Genomic DNA, 15,668 nt, shown 5'->3' with positions numbered 1-15,668 from the left:
AGAGTTTAGACCCCTGTATATCTGGACTTACCGTCACTGTTGAGTACTCCTGCTTCCAATGTCCCGTCGGCTTCTCAGGCTCGTGAACAGGACGGTACGTGACAGCCGCCTGTTCGATGTAAAATGCGGAAGCGTGGATTGAGAGGCGGCGGATGCATGATCAGGAGAGGTAAGTAGTCCTTTACATATTATAATTGGGGTTCCGCCGCCGAGCAGCATCGGGGGGAGCCGCACCAAGGTCCTGCTGCCGCCGGTAATATGTGGCAGGCCCTACTCAGCATCAAGGGTCAAGGCAGGCCCCTCCCGCAAGTATTTTACGGGCCTCCCAGCCATGATCCAGAACGCTGAGGGGCCTGTAAAATTCATCCCTCTATTACTTTTTCGAAAACGTAGTGCAAAATGTCAGTAAGAGAACCAAACAAATGCCATATTGTCATGGATTTTATTGCTCAAATGAACTAAAATTATGTACTCAGTACAATGTCAAGTTTCTTTCAAACAAAAATCAACAAAATTATGTTTATTTTTTATGATTATTTCAAATATTGGCTATTTCATTTATTGATCCAGCATGGACTAGATCTAAAACCAACAGTACATTCAAAGAGGGAATCCAGGTTGTTACAAAATAACAGAATTGCATATATATATTAAGAAGCCTACACTGGATACAAAAGAAACCCTGTAAATGTACTATCATCTTCATTGCTGGCAAAAATGCCATTCCAGTCTCGAGTTATCATCAACCAGATTTCATCATTGGGTTTTAATTTAAGAATAACCATGCCAGATGCCTGATCTATATCTTGACCAAAAATTGCATCTCTACTCTTCAGGGTCCGAGTGCCATTCTTTACCAGACTAACTCTTATAGGCCTACTCCTCACAGTCAAATGGTATGAAAACACATAAACACCTCCAATACTGCAACGGAATTTTCCAGTTTCTGGACTGTAGACATTTTGGTCATTGTAGAACATTTTTTCAAATTTTATTGGGGTACCAACTGGAGGGAAGGACTTACTAGGCAATAAACCCACACTAAATGCAGATGGTGTGACCTTTGTATCCTCACCTTTGTTTCCTGGAAAACCCCTTAGTCCTTGACTACCCTTTCGTCCACGAGGACCTCTGCTACCGACTCTTCCTTTTGGCCCTACTAATCCTTTTGGTCCCAGTTGTCCTCGATCCCCCTTGTCTCCTTTTTGTCCTTCATTTCCCTTTTCCCCATTCAATCCATCATTTCCTTTAATACCATCATTCCCTGGCTCCCCTTTTTCTCCTTTGTCACCTTTCTCACCTTCTGCCCCTGAATCTCCACGATCACCCTTCTCACCAATGTCCCCACATTCTCCCTTTTCTCCTATATCTCCTCCCTCACCTTTTTCACCTTTTTCTCCAGTTAACCCCATTTTGCCCACATCCCCCTGCTCTCCCTTTTCTCCTTTGGTGCCATTTTCACAGGGACCTCCCTTATCTCCTTTATCTCCTTTAAATCCTGGCAAACCAATGTTCCCTTTATCGCCTTTTGCTCCTTGCTCACCTGAAAACAAAGGACAACAGGAAGTTAAGCATATTTTCTGACTATTTAGAATGTATTTTTTTATTTCTTGACAGGATGTGATGTCACTGGCAGGGCCAGCATTAAATGTTCATCCTTAATTGCATTTAAGGTGATAGTGAGCCACCCACTTGAACTACAGCAGTCCATGTGGTATAAGTACACCCACAGTGCTGTTAGGAGAGGTGTTCCAGGATATTGACCCAGTGATAATGCAGAAGTTGTGATATATTTTGAAGTCAGGATGGTGTGTGACTTGGAGGAGAACTTTCAGGTGGTGACATTCACAAATGCATGCTACCCTTATCCTTCTAGTTAGTAAGAGATCATGGGTTTGAGGGGTGCTGGTGAAGAAGCCTTGGCAAGTTGTTGCAATACAACATGGAGATGGTACACATTGTAGCAATGGTGCAGTGGAGGTGGAGGGAGTGAATGTTTAAGGTGATGGATAGGGTGCTAATCAAGTGGGCTGCTTTATCTTGGATGGTGATGAACTTCTTGAATGTTGTTGAAGCGGCACTCATCAGGCAAGTGGAAATGATTCCATCACATTCCTGACTTGTGCCTTGTAGATGGAGGAAAGGCTTTGGGAAGTCAGGAGGCAAGTCACTCGCCACAGAATTCACAGCCTCTGGCCTGTTCTTGTAGTAAAGTTTCTGGCCAAAAGTGATCCTCAAGATGTTGATGGTGGGAATACAGCAAGGGTAATGTCATTGAATATCCTGGGGAGAAGGTTAAACTCTCTCTTGTTGGAGATGGTAGTATTCAGAATTAGTGAGCATGTGATAAGATAACAATGATCATTCAGAAACACACTTCAGGAATTTTACCCTAGTTACAAGCAAAAATGTAATGCATTTACTGTTAGAATAAGCACATAATATAAGCTGAAGTAAAGGAGCAGTAGTAAGCTAATTACATGTCTTGTACATTTATTCACATTAATATGCTCTAATTTTATTTTTATTACCTACTGTATATGATACAAAAAGCATGAGCAATGCTGTGCATTTATAAACATTGTCAAAATTGCATTTGAGGTCCGTGGCATTTAATTAAGTGAGAAAAAAATCAGGCAAAAGATATAACAATCAAACTACAGATAGGGGCCTGAGGCAATATTAGGTAGGAAGGAGCAATTAAATGAAAAGTGGAGAAAAAAAAAAGCTTACACTGAAGCAGAATTTTGTTTTTAAAATGTTCTCTGTTACAGTCATGTTTAAGCAATATTAAACAGGTTAGTCCTGTTTACTTTTCTTAAGGGGGCTTTTTGCCAAATAAACTTTGCTGCCATTTTTCGGCTGTCATTTAGTCTCTAATTTCTTGAGTTGCATTTTCCTAAAGGAATCTCTAGAATGTAGAGAAAGTGCCATTGCATATTGTTAGCCTTTCTTGTTTAATATGTCACTTTTGGTCTAACCACCATGCAAATCTTCAAAATTTTTGAAAACCTCTACTATTGATGTTAAAAAAAACTTTAGGTTAATCATTCTAGAGCATTTGCAGGTTAGCAGGGCACTTTCAGCTGATGCAAAGTTAATCAATGAAATAATCATCATAGATATTCTATGCTCGTACAATCTCAAAGGAAATGTTTAGTCTGCTAAATTGCGTTGTATTCCTAAATGTTTTAAAGGAAGACAAATTGCACATTTCATCTAGTATCTTTCAATTCCCTTTAGTTACTCTTTTTATGCTTCACAATCTGCATCTTGAGTAAGGAGTCCTGCACAATTGTTATCCTCTTTCATGATACCACTGAAGCAGAACTTAATGTTATTGAATGGTATTGGGAAGGGCGGTGCTTTCAGGATACCTCTAACCAGCAGTTGTATAACTGGCAAATGTATGGTTTTCTCAGTGTAAGGGCATATTGAATTTTAATTCACTTGTATTTCTCCACAGTATTCAAAAGTTAGATTCTGGTTGGGATTTTATGTGGCTCCCTGAGGCGGAATTGGAGGCGGATGGGCATGGAGTATTGCGGTGGGTGGCGGGGAGGATGACGGCCAATGACAGCCTTCCTGCCAAGATGCCAATTGAGGCCCTTAAGTGGCCAATTAAAGGCCTCTTCCCGCCGCCACTGGGATCTTATCAGTGGTGTGGGGTGCCTCCGCCAAGCAGGGAGGGCACCTTGTAACATGAGGCACTCTACCTGCAGGCTTGGTGGTGAGGGTCCCTCATCCTTGGGCAACGGAGGACCCCAGCCGGGAACCAGTTTACCCTCCAAAACTCCCCTCCCCCTAGACTTCACGACCACACCCCCATCGCACCACCCCAGAGCCTTCCAGACTGGCTCCGGCAACCCTACCTCACTTACTTTGGGTCTGGGGTTCCATTGCTGTGCCTAGGTCCAAGGCCCTGCAGTACCAGCAGTGGCACCACTGATATGCTGAGCTGTTGGCCTTCTGAATGACCAGAAGCTCTTGGGAGCAGTATCCCCAACTTTAAAGGAATGGGGATACCAGCTCCTGAAACTTAGATATAAAAAGATTGGAGGATCATTCCGGGGGAGCACGAGAAGGCAGAGGCAGGCTTTCCCTTGCCTTTTCAGCCTGGTGCCAGGAATTCAGCCCTCTGCATCACCTTTTTTTGAAAGCAAGATTGAGTACAGGGAGACATTAGCTGGGAGAAAATGCTGAATAGGAACCAAGGATGGAATCAAGAACATTGAGTACAGGAAAGTATCGCACAAACCAGTGTAAGGAAGACACTGACAGTCTCAGGGTGTGAGCCTAAGAGCTGGCTATAGTTTGGACCTGTTTGGACATCGGCTAATCTTGAAAATCTAAGAGACAAGTGCAAAAAAGTAGCTGAGGTTGAGAAGCAGAACCAAACAAAGACACAGCAGAGTCCGGTGCTTGCAGAGAGCTCTGAGTGCAGGACTGAGTGTCACATGAGCTCTGAGGGCTGAAATTTCAAATCTACTGTTCACTGCATGGTTCTTCACCAGTAGATATTTAATTATATTTACAGCCATTGGATCAGATAAATGCACAAAGAACCAGTCTGCGGAAGTTACGGTTTGGGGGAAATGCCAGAATATAGAACCACATATAAATAAATAAACAGACACCAAATGAACAAAATTAATTTGTAAGCTTATTAAACTTGCTTCTAGATTATTGTCTGCTTTAATTTATAAGATTTTTAATTGTGAATTGAATATTATGTTTGAGATTGGGAGCTAATGAAGGTGCATTATTCATAAAAATGTTTTTGCCAATGGCAAAATGTAAATAAATAAGGCAAATATAGGAAACATTCTGTTTACAGATCTACTGTGCTGCCATCTATCACAATCAAAATACCTCAAATTAAAATATTTGATATTTTGGATCCTAATGCTGCATATTATTAGACTACAAAATCTAGCATTGTGATTGGATCATTAAAAACCTTGTTATGTGTAAGCAACATCTACCTTACCATACCTTTTTCCCCTGGTTTTCCAATAAATCCTGGAAGTCCATCAAATCCATCTAGACCACGGTCCCCTTTTGCTCCTGAACAGCAACAATTACTAATTTTAAAACATATACATTTTGGTATCAAGTTTTAGAAAAATTATAAATTGGGTAATGTAACCAAAGTTTCACAAAAATAAGAGGCAATAACTTTTACAAAATCATATCTGAGAGGGCTTGACAGAGTAGAGGCTGAGAAGTTCTGGCTAGAGATTCTGGAACTAGGCAGACATAGTCTCAGGATAGGGGGAATAGCCATTTCGGGCTGAGATGAGAAGAAATTTTTTCGCTCAGAGGGTTGTGAATCTTTGGAATTCTCTACCCCAGAGAGCAGTGGATGCTCAGTTGTTGAGTATATTCAAGACTGAAATTAATAAGGGAATCAAGTGCTATGGGGATCGGAGTGGAAAGTGGAGTTGAGGTCAAGGATCAGCCATGATCTTACTAAATGGCGCAGTAGGCTCGAGGTGTTGTATAGCCTACTCCTTCTCCTATTTCTTACACTCTTATGTTCTTTACTATTTATCAATATGAAATATTCATTAATATTGATTCCCTCTTTAAACTATATTGGTTTGAATTGGTCACATCATGTACCTCGGAAACAGCCTACCTTTTTCTCCAACAGCACCCTTTGTACCAGCTGGCCCTGGGGACCCAGGGAGACCTGCTATTCCCTGGTCTCCTTTTTCACCTGGAGACCCTATAAAGGATAACAAATAATAAATGTTGAATTGAGATGTGATTAAATTCATGTTCCGAGTATGTTTCTACTATCTGTAAATAGACTGAGTAAGGAATTTTATCAAACCGTACTGCAATAAATTAATGACAAATATGATCATCCGATGACAGTGTTGTATGAGACATGCTCCCTGGTCCCTTGTATATGGCCTTGCACCACTTACATATATCAAATTGTTTAGTAGAGGACATGGAGAAACAAATTCCAAAATCTATTAAGCTTGCTTTTTACGAAACTGAATGACCGTTGATGATTTGCATGTAGTGAACACAAAACAAACCACTGGTATCCTGAAAATTACAGTTGGGAAAAGTTAGCAGTACTTTAAAATGAACTGCAATTTTTTATTTTGTTTAGAATTCGAATCTCTAAAGTTGGCCATAGCTGTGATAATTTGTTTTATGTTAGCATGATCAAGATATTTAGAAGCATATTTAGCCACTTTATTCATTCCAGAAAATCATTAATGTGACAAACTACCATTGTGCCAAATTGCAATAGATCTGGAACCAAACACACTGGACATCCCTTAAATTATATTAAAGAATATGCTTGAAGTATCTAATATTCTGGACATTCCTGATAACACCAACTCCGTTCCCTGTATGTTAGAAACAATCTAGCTGGTGAGCATTGTTAGGATAAGAAATAAACACACATTTAAATTAAAATTTTAGAAATATTATCACGAATTTTATAGTTCTATGCACCCATTTGAATATTTTTGCTTTGATCTTAATTATATAAATTGTGCTGTTAACATTTAAGAACAAATTCCTAAGAGAATGTACTTAATCAATCATAAAATCAGAAATATAACTGATAAACCATTATAATATAAACCATTGCTTTGATTTTTTGGTATACTGTTCCATATTGTACAGTAATATATTATCATTGTGAAAAATGTAAAGATGTCATTTTCAACTTACAATAAATCTTAACTGACTGCAAAATGGCTCTTCAACTGCCTCTACCAGTAGTATTTAAATGCACTTCTAGTTTTATTCTGTTGGAAGATCATAACTTGAGTCCTCCAATTTATTTTTAATTTGAAAACACATTGACATATCATTTCTACTTAAAGACAAGATTTAGATGTAGTTTATGCTATTTATAGCTCATACATAAAACTACTCAAATTTAAAATACATTTATGCTTTTGTATTACACCATAATGACAAGCTTCTGTATAAATGGTATAACTGCAGTCAGAAATATATAACTGCACTTAGTAGGACTGGGTTGAAGACTGGCTTAGGCTATTATGATTTATATCTAGTGTCTATGTTTGTGTCCAACCAAGATTCATGAAATAAAAAGATCATTCTCTCTGACTACTGTAGGAATTATCTAGAGAAGAAGTCTGGACAGATTCAGTCTCATTCTTAATAAATGCATATCCACAGTACAAAGATTACCACAATCCTGTACTAATTAGCACAAAGCTGACAATGTCACTCGTGTTTTCTTGATACCGTCAATTCTTATATGATGTTGATTTTTTGCCGCATGTGCAGGCAACATGACATTATTGTGCTGGTCACACTTCTTCAAGGAATGGTGGGGTGTGCATGGCAGGGATTTCACAGGCACGGAAGCTTTGCACATTGATGTTTGAATGTACTATGCCACACATTCATGTACTCGAGGTGTCATGAATAGTGTGTATTGATTGACATTCTGGACTGAACATCTTTAGAGGTGACAGTGCAGTTACATTGAAGTGACTGTGCTGCTCTATCCATATCAGACTGCTACTTCCAGTGACAGTACATTTTTTTAAAATATAGTACTGTGTTGCACTGCGGGCACTAAAAGTGATTACAAAAATGGGTAGTGTCGAGATGGGAAAGATTTGACCGCAGTAGATGATGCTGTTCTGAAACTGAGGAGAATAAACAAAGGTTCATTCTACACATGACTTGTGCTTTCGCTGTCTTGGGAGTGCTTGACACTGGGTGACAAAAGTGGAAAAAACACAGATATCCTTCATCATTCTGAGCGTAAAAATGCAATCAATTGTAGAAATGGATTTGTATTTCCAGTTGCACTTCTAAGTTCCAAAAAAGATTGAATAAATAGTCTCATCTTTTATTTTGACTTAAAGGAAATTGCCGAATGAAACCATGGATATAAAGCAAGAAAATTGCACTTAATCAGGATATCAGTGTAGAATGTTGTTCCATTACAAACAGAATAGGAAATATGAATGGAATATTTACCACTTATTTACCAGGGCTAATAGTACGCAGCCTATGCACAATGGTGCTCGGACCATTGTTCATTAGTCACCCGGCACGCCTGCATTGTTTTCTGCTGACCTCATTAATTCAAATATACATTTGACACTCTTGGCACTTAGTACATGAAACATTGGGAGTGACATCGGAGCAAACAGTCTGCTATCCAGTGCCAGCAATTCACAAAAAGGCCAACTGTTCACCCTTAAAGAGGAATTGTTTAAAATTAGCAAAATGCTCAGGAAGGTGCAGAGGCAGCCAGGGTCCAACCTTAGAAGCTACAAGTGAGCTGAAGTATTACGAAGCATTCAGAAAGATAAATATATTAACCTGTCAAGAGGAGAACAGCAAAGGACTATAGAGATAGCTGCAGAGAAACAAAGCAGTTTCTGGCAGCAAATCAATCCCATGAAACCAGTGTCCAGAAATAATGCAGCAGACTTCCCCTGCATTACATACTTTGGGCTGGATTTTGTTCCCAGCCCGACGTCGGATTTCATGGCAGGGGGTGGGGTGGGGGGGTGATGCTGGACAGAGAATAAGAGTGGCAACAGCCCGCCACAGAACCCGCCGCCAGGATTGCCGGGCCCAATTTTCCCGGTGGCGGGGAAGCTCCATGGCAGCCCCTTCAGCCACTCTGTGATGGGACATGAGTTTGCATATTTAAATTACATGTTTGCATTAATTAAAATCTAATCCGCAGCGATCTTACCTTCAGTTCCCGATCTACACTTTGTGTATAGGGAAGGGGGAAGGGGGCAACTCTGCACTTTGTTGAACTGTCTGCAGGGCTGGCAGCCTTTTAAAAATGACCCCAGCACCTGCTCCTTTAACAGGTGACACTGTGAACAATGTCGCCAAGATGACCCCTGCCATGTGATGGGGGGGGGCGTGGCCAGCATCAATATGTAAAGTGGTACCCGCCATGTAATCGTAGCAGCACGGTGGCGTGGGTCCCGTGGGGGACATTTTCTGTGCCCGCATCCATCCCCCATGGGACTACAAAATCCAACCCTTCATGTGTGTGCTGTTACTGGACCACTGTTCAGACACTCTGTGCATTATTGCATATTTTGATTAAACATAAGACCATAATGACAATAAAAACATCTCTGTGCTACAGCTACTTGCTGACTGCTTTATCAGGCACTCTGTGCAATGAATGATTAGCAAGCCTTAGCATCCCATAATTTGGAATACTGCTGACCAAAGTAATGCAATGTTATTAGGACCAAGGCTTGAATTATTGCCCTCCATATTTTCAGATTGTTGCTTCATAGTTACAGCAACTTTTGCAGGAGCGATTAGTAGTGGCCATGATTATGGTGATGTTACACACTAGCTCTAAAAAGGATGCACAGGGTTTACTGTACAATTCTACTATTGCATCAACTTTACCTGCTTCACCTGGTTCTCCCTGTTCACCCTTTTGTCCTGGTACTGGGGGACAGCAGTCACAGCAGTTAAACAGGAACTCATCTGAATCAATAGTAAAATTTCCATTATCTTCAAAAGGAGGTACAGTTGGGAAGGTGTCAAATAAACGTAAAGATGTTGATTTCAATGTGGAACTTTCAGATGAAAGATCTGAATTATCAGTGCCAAGTTCTTCTGCAGGTACAGTCGAGGTTGGAAATAGAGCTCCTGTAAAAACTTCATCTTTCTTAAATTCAGCTTTTGGTGCTGGTGTAGTTTTTGCTGCTATTGGTGCTAGGAAGAGGAACAGTAGAAGGAGCTTTGTGTGCAAGGGAAGGCTAAACATCCTTGCAGCTGAAAAAGATGAGCCAATATTTTAACAGTATGTGGAAACAAGAGACAAAAGAAATACCAATCCCTTGTCAGGCACCTTATTAAAAACCAGTTTTTTTTTTGAATTGTTAAAATAACTTTTAATGTAAAAAGCTTAGATATGTACAGAATATGCAACTGTGATGTTCAAAAGTTCAATAGCATCATGATATGACCCATGGAGTTCTGTAACTTTTTGTGCCTGACGCCATGTTCAGAGTTTTGACCACAAATATTATGGTGCTCAGTACAGCTATGTCTGTATTGTCCTCTTCCAAAACGATGTGAGCCTATTCATAATCAGAATACACAAAGAAAGCATTCATAGGAAGCCATGTTTAAATGTGAACATAATTGCCATAACTGAACAATGGAGAAGGGGCGGCACAGTGGCGCAGTGGTTAGCACCGCAGCCTCACAGCTCCAGGGACCCGGGTTCGATTCCGGGTACTGCCTGTGTGGAGTTTGCAAGTTCTCCCTGTGTCTGCGTGGGTTTTCTCCGGGTGCTCCGGTTTCCTCCCACAAGCCAAAAGACTTGCAGGTTGATAGGTAAATTGGCCATTATAAATTGTCACTAGTATAGGTAGGTGGTAGGGAAATATAGGGACAGGTGGGGATGTTTGGTAGGAATATGGGATTAGTGTAGGATTAGTATAAATGGGTGGTTGATGTTCGGCACAGACTCGGTGGGCCGAAGGGCCTGTTTCAGTGCTGTATCTCTAATCTAATCTAATCTAATCTAAGAGTGTAGATGTGCCACCAAAAAAAAAGACTATATTTTTCCACTTTACTAGAGTGACGAAGTCCAGTTTCACGTGCACTGAAATCTTGGATCTTGCTATTCCTATTTTAAAAAAATCTAAAATGTAAAAATCTACCCTGAGGTTCTATTTTATTTCTATATGAATAAATTTCATATCTTATATAAAATAATCTGAAGCAATCAACCACAGCCATATTATATTTTATGGCATTCGTTTTCTCAGAATCTCTATAAGGGTGCAAAAAACTTAGGTTACAATTATACTGCACTATCAATCTGACACTTGCAGCTATATAGTGGAAAGCAGAATAAGATCGAAATGATACTGTGGACTGCAAATTGCACTTTGTCTGCCAGGAGAGAGCTCTGTGCAATCATGCTCACACATTGTTCTGCTGTCTGTTGGATTTTTGTTAAAGTTGGGGCAGTGCGGGAAAATTTATCTGCATACAAAGGTTTGAGTCCAACACACTTCAAAATGTCAAAATAAATTTGTTAAAAAAGAAACATAGTCACTTTGTGCTAATCTCTTTTAATATGAAGCATGGACATTTACGAGCATCTGCCTCTTCCCTCAGCAACAATAATAAAATCTAATTGACCCCAAAATCAGCAATTCAACTTTGTGGCCTGTAAGGAATAGACTGGGCAGACGTGCTAACTTTGTTTCTCTCTCCGCAGATGCTGCCAGACCTATTGAGTATTTCCTGCACTTTCTGTTTTTATTTCAGATTTCCAGAATCTGCAGTATGTTGCTTAATATCATCTGACTTACCAAGAACAATGCCACAAATCCACTTGTGGCATTAAAAATATTAAGTTTATAAAAGTGCCCATGAGGTCCAGTGGAGAGGGTTTTCATACTCCATGACTTGGATGTGATCCAGAGTCAGGGTGGGACCTGATTTCAGAGTTATACATCAGCATTCAAATCATTGCATATTCAGAACCACTTTGCATTGATGCAAAAGCTGGATGACAACTGCAGCCTTGGTGAGCTACAACAATCTTGGAGCTAGGAGTTAGTTAAAAATAGTTTAGAATGATTAGTGCATTTTCCTAAAAAGCTATGTTTGCAAAATGGAACCAGAGCAAATGCAAGAGAGTGAGCTTTTTTTTTTAAATGCTCAACACAAAAAGAATTACATTTTGCAGTCAGTTACTGTATTGTGGGAAAGTACTCAATGAGGTTTCACAAGCAGTAATGACATGAATGATCTGTCAACCTATTGTTGGTCGTGTTAGTTTAAGGGATAATATTGGTCAGAAACCAAGAGTATTTCCTGCACTTCTTCTGAATAGTAGCATGGGGTCTTTAATGGCCACCTGAACCACTGGAATAGGAAGACATAGGGCTGAATTTTACAAGCCCAGCAGTGGGCAAACAAAATGGCGGCCCGTCAATCTAGGCCACACACCAAAGAGCCGCCGCAATTCCAAGCCATTTTTAAAGGGCTGTCAGCACTACTGGGAAATTCAAATATTTAAAGAAACATTAAATGAAATTAAATAAATACATCTCTTTTGCCCCTCTCCCACTCCCTGCTGGCGTCGAGGTCCATGGCGGGCCTCATCCGGGGCCATCTTCAGGCCCTGCCCCCACTACAGATCCTGACATCGAGGGCTCCTTAAACTCCAACCCATGGTCTTAGATTAATGCTTCCCCTGAAGTATCTCACTTCTGACAACACAGGGCACCCTCTTTACTGCACTGAAATGGCAACCCCAATGATGTGCTCAAGTCCTAGGATGGGGCTTCAACCCACAACCTTCTGATTCAAGTTTGAAGAGTGTTACCAACTCCAGCAACTTGAGTACATCAATTTTCTATATTTGTCGATTTGGCCAGCAACCATTTTTTTCGGAGCGGTGGAGCGAGAAATTTTCTTCACATTCCTATCTGTGACTTCGAATATTACTTTGAAGCTGTGGAATCAGTGTTGTTTTGCACAAAGAACTACTAACAAATGTAAAATAAAAGAGATGGCACCTTTCTGCAGTGATTAATAAGCTGCAGTTACACTAGTACTTTTGCCTCACTGCAAAAGTAAGTTGAGTCCAAAGCAGAAATTTAAAACTTCAAACTGATCTTCCAGATTGCAAGTAGCAATAGAATTGCACTCCATGGTGTTTGGGTGTAGAGCGAGTGATTGGATAAATGCTGCAAATGACTACAATTCTAAAGTAGATTCATACTTTTTTGGTATCTAGAGCTGATGTTCAGCAGAAAGTTCACTTTTGTTTTCAATTGTAGGTTTGAATGTAACACCCATAAGCGTTTGTCTGTCATACTAATGTCCATTGTATGTGCACATGCTGAGGCCGAGCACAGGCTTTGGAATTGCTTAAAAGTTCAAAAAAGTCTGAGTGACAATACAGATTAGAGAGTGCCAATCTTAGAGGGGAATGGAGAAAAAAAATTTCACCCAGAGGGTGGTTGGAATCTGGAACACACTGCCTGAAGAAATGATAGAGGCAGGAACCTTCGCAATATTTAAGAAGTATTTAGATGAGTACTTGAAACACCATAGAATACAAGGCTACGGGCCAAGTGCTGGAAAATGGGATTCGAATGGTTAGGTGCTTGATGGTCAGCACAGACATGATGGGCTGAAGGGCCTGTTTCGGTGTTGTATGACTCTATGACCAATCTGGTTTGTGCAACCCTTGGATATTGAAAGAGGAACTGATGTGTAGTATAACTATAGTATTCTGGCCCAACTCCATTATCTGAGGTAAAGTTACTGAAAACATCTTTAGAAAACAAATAAATAATAAGATTTAAACTTGGTCAACATTATTTGCTGATGTTTGCTTCATTCACATTACAATTTTGATAATTAACAATGGTATCAGTTTTATGTGGGAACAGTACTGAAAAAACAGAGTAACAGTATAATCAACTATTTCCATAAGCAAGTCATGACCATTAAATTTCATTCTTCCTATTCACAAGTGAAAAGGGAGAAACTGAATCTTTGCCATTTTCCTCTGATTTGATCACTTGACCATTGTTCTTGCAATAGAACACTTTTAGAAGTATTTCAAAGCAATAGTCTGATTCGAGTATCACTGAGCAGCTTTCCGTTCCACTTATATAAATTGCATTAACAAAGTATAAACACAGTCACTGTTGTTTCGAACACTTACTGGTACTGTATATCCATGCTAATGCGATATTTTAATGAGAAAGGGTTATTTTCCGTCCATCAGGGTAACCAAAAACCAACAGATACCCAATAACAACCTAAGTCTCTGTTACAGAATGTAACCTAAGCATGTTGTAACTGCTCTGTTGACTCTGTAAAGCCACTGAATCAGGACGTTTGTTGCCTCTTTTACACAGTAATAGAGTTTAATGATTCTTATCACTCCCCAAGTACATTTCAATGTTATTAAAATGTTAAAAGCCTGAGGTTTAATGTTAACTGTAATCCTAAAGTGTTATTCATTCGATTAGAAGTGAAAACGTTCATATTTCGTTAAAGTCCCAAATTTGTGATCATTACCGCTGCTTTTTATACTTTTGCAATGCCCACAGATCTCCTCCGTGATGCAGGAAAACTATTAAAAGTAAAACGCAAGTAACATCACATCAGGCTTTAAAACCCTTTCAATGATGGTGTAGAAGACACTATCTTCTATTTGTCTCCAGAGTTATAACTCGTTTCCATATTCAGAGGTACCGAATGAAAACTGGAATGACAATACTAGATTTCAACATGTTACGTCTGCGCAAAATGCGTGCCTTTTTAAAAACTTCAGAATTATTTTTAACAAACTTTCCCCAGTGATTATGTTACAAGCAAACTACCTAATTTGCATTTTCAAGAACTATTAAATTTGATTGATTTTTATATGTTTTGTATATTTGCTATTACAACTCTAAAGAATATACCTTAAAAACTAGACTACATCAATTTTGAAACAATACATGCGGTCTTCCAACACTAATTATTCTACCTTTGGTGGCAAAAGTACAAAATTAGCATCAACACACATACTGGCATACCTGCTGTAACGTTTTCTTTATCATTTATTCCAAACATCTAGGATCAATTCGACCAAATGAAATACATGTCTCCCATTCACTGATTTACTTTATTACTTTTAACCCAGAACCAATGGCAATGTACGAAGTATTTGTGGGCGCAGGGGATTGGCTAATTTCTTCAGAATTTTCTCCCTGCACAAACTCGTGATTAGGTAGAAGCTAGCTCTATTTCCCACTGACGTATTTTTGCAGATCAATGACTATCTATTGTGCCGTATGAATGAAGTTTCCCAAAAAAATCTGATTGAACGGTTTAATGATTTATATAATTCAGTTTGAAAAACGTGCTATGTTTCATTTTAATGTAGCATATTTGTTGGCAGAAAAATACTAAAAAAAACAAAGTTTCTACTGTAAAGGTACACATTTTAAATTAGATTTACAGATTGCATAACACTGCAATCTAGTTACCATTACTTTCTGATGCAAGCATTAGGTGATTCATGTGCAAGAGAATTAATGCAGTCCCTAGTTTGAGAATCATGCCAGGTAATCAAGATCGCTTCGTTTACCACTTTATACCAACGTCTTCCCAATTTTTGAGTTTTTAACAATCGATTTGAAAATGTTACATTTTCAGATATCCTCGGAAAATCTAAACGAATGGGTAATGTGATATTAGTGAAACGTGCGAGTTGCTTGACGACTACCTGGGAAGAGATTCTCCCCATTCACTTTAACGCGGGCAAAATCGTCAATTCATTCAGGCCGATTTCGCACTTTTACATAAAAACAGAAAATGCTGGAAATACTCAGCAGCTCTGGCAGCATCAATGATGAGAAAAACAGAGTTAAGTTTCAGGCCTTAAGTTTCAGAACAGTTTCGTTACACTTTTGCTCTGCCTTTACAAATTTGGGCTTAAGAGTTTAGTGCAGATTTAATATTGACATTGAAATCTAAATCCTAAAGGGAAATCATTAATGTAATATGAAATACTGAATACCTCTTTTTGAACATAGGAGCAGGAGTAGGCCATTTAGCCCTTCCTGATAGTATCAAATTCGGCAAAGATGAGTGGCAGGTCAGAAGATTGGGCAGAATATAAA

At 39.3% G+C, this 15,668-nt stretch overlaps 1 protein-coding gene across 1 annotated transcript; it reads right to left on the bottom strand.

The window, feature by feature from the left end:
• Window positions 1–659: 659 nt before the first annotated feature.
• On the bottom strand, window positions 660–14,616 carry otol1b (otolin 1b). Its single transcript, XM_068041650.1, has 5 exons — window positions 14,580–14,616; window positions 9,415–9,786; window positions 5,642–5,731; window positions 4,996–5,067; window positions 660–1,543 (listed from the first exon to the last, which is right to left on the bottom strand). Exons 1-5 carry the CDS (start codon window positions 14,614–14,616, stop codon window positions 660–662), a joined length of 1,455 nt encoding a protein of 484 aa, XP_067897751.1.
• Between the last annotated feature and the right edge of the window lie 1,052 nt (window positions 14,617–15,668).

This window comes from Heterodontus francisci, chromosome 11 (genome assembly GCF_036365525.1).
Source record: "Heterodontus francisci isolate sHetFra1 chromosome 11, sHetFra1.hap1, whole genome shotgun sequence".
NCBI lineage: Eukaryota > Metazoa > Chordata > Chondrichthyes > Heterodontiformes > Heterodontidae > Heterodontus > Heterodontus francisci.
The sequence above is the reverse complement of the archived record's forward strand: the minus strand, read 5'-3'. Positions and strand labels throughout refer to the sequence as shown.

What these genes read in the sequence shown, in the direction of transcription:
- otol1b (XM_068041650.1), bottom strand. Translation starts at nt 14,616, where the DNA reads ATGTTTGGAATAAATGATAAAGAAAACGTTACAGCAG. An exon ending in GGGAGAACCAGGTGAAGCAG is followed by an intron (nt 5,732 to 9,414) that starts GTAAAGTTGATG and finishes TATCCTTTATAG; the next exon opens with GGTCTCCAGGTGAAAAAGGA. An exon ending in TGGAAAACCAGGGGAAAAAG is followed by an intron (nt 1,544 to 4,995) that starts GTATGGTAAGGT and finishes CTTTGTTTTCAG; the next exon opens with GTGAGCAAGGAGCAAAAGGC.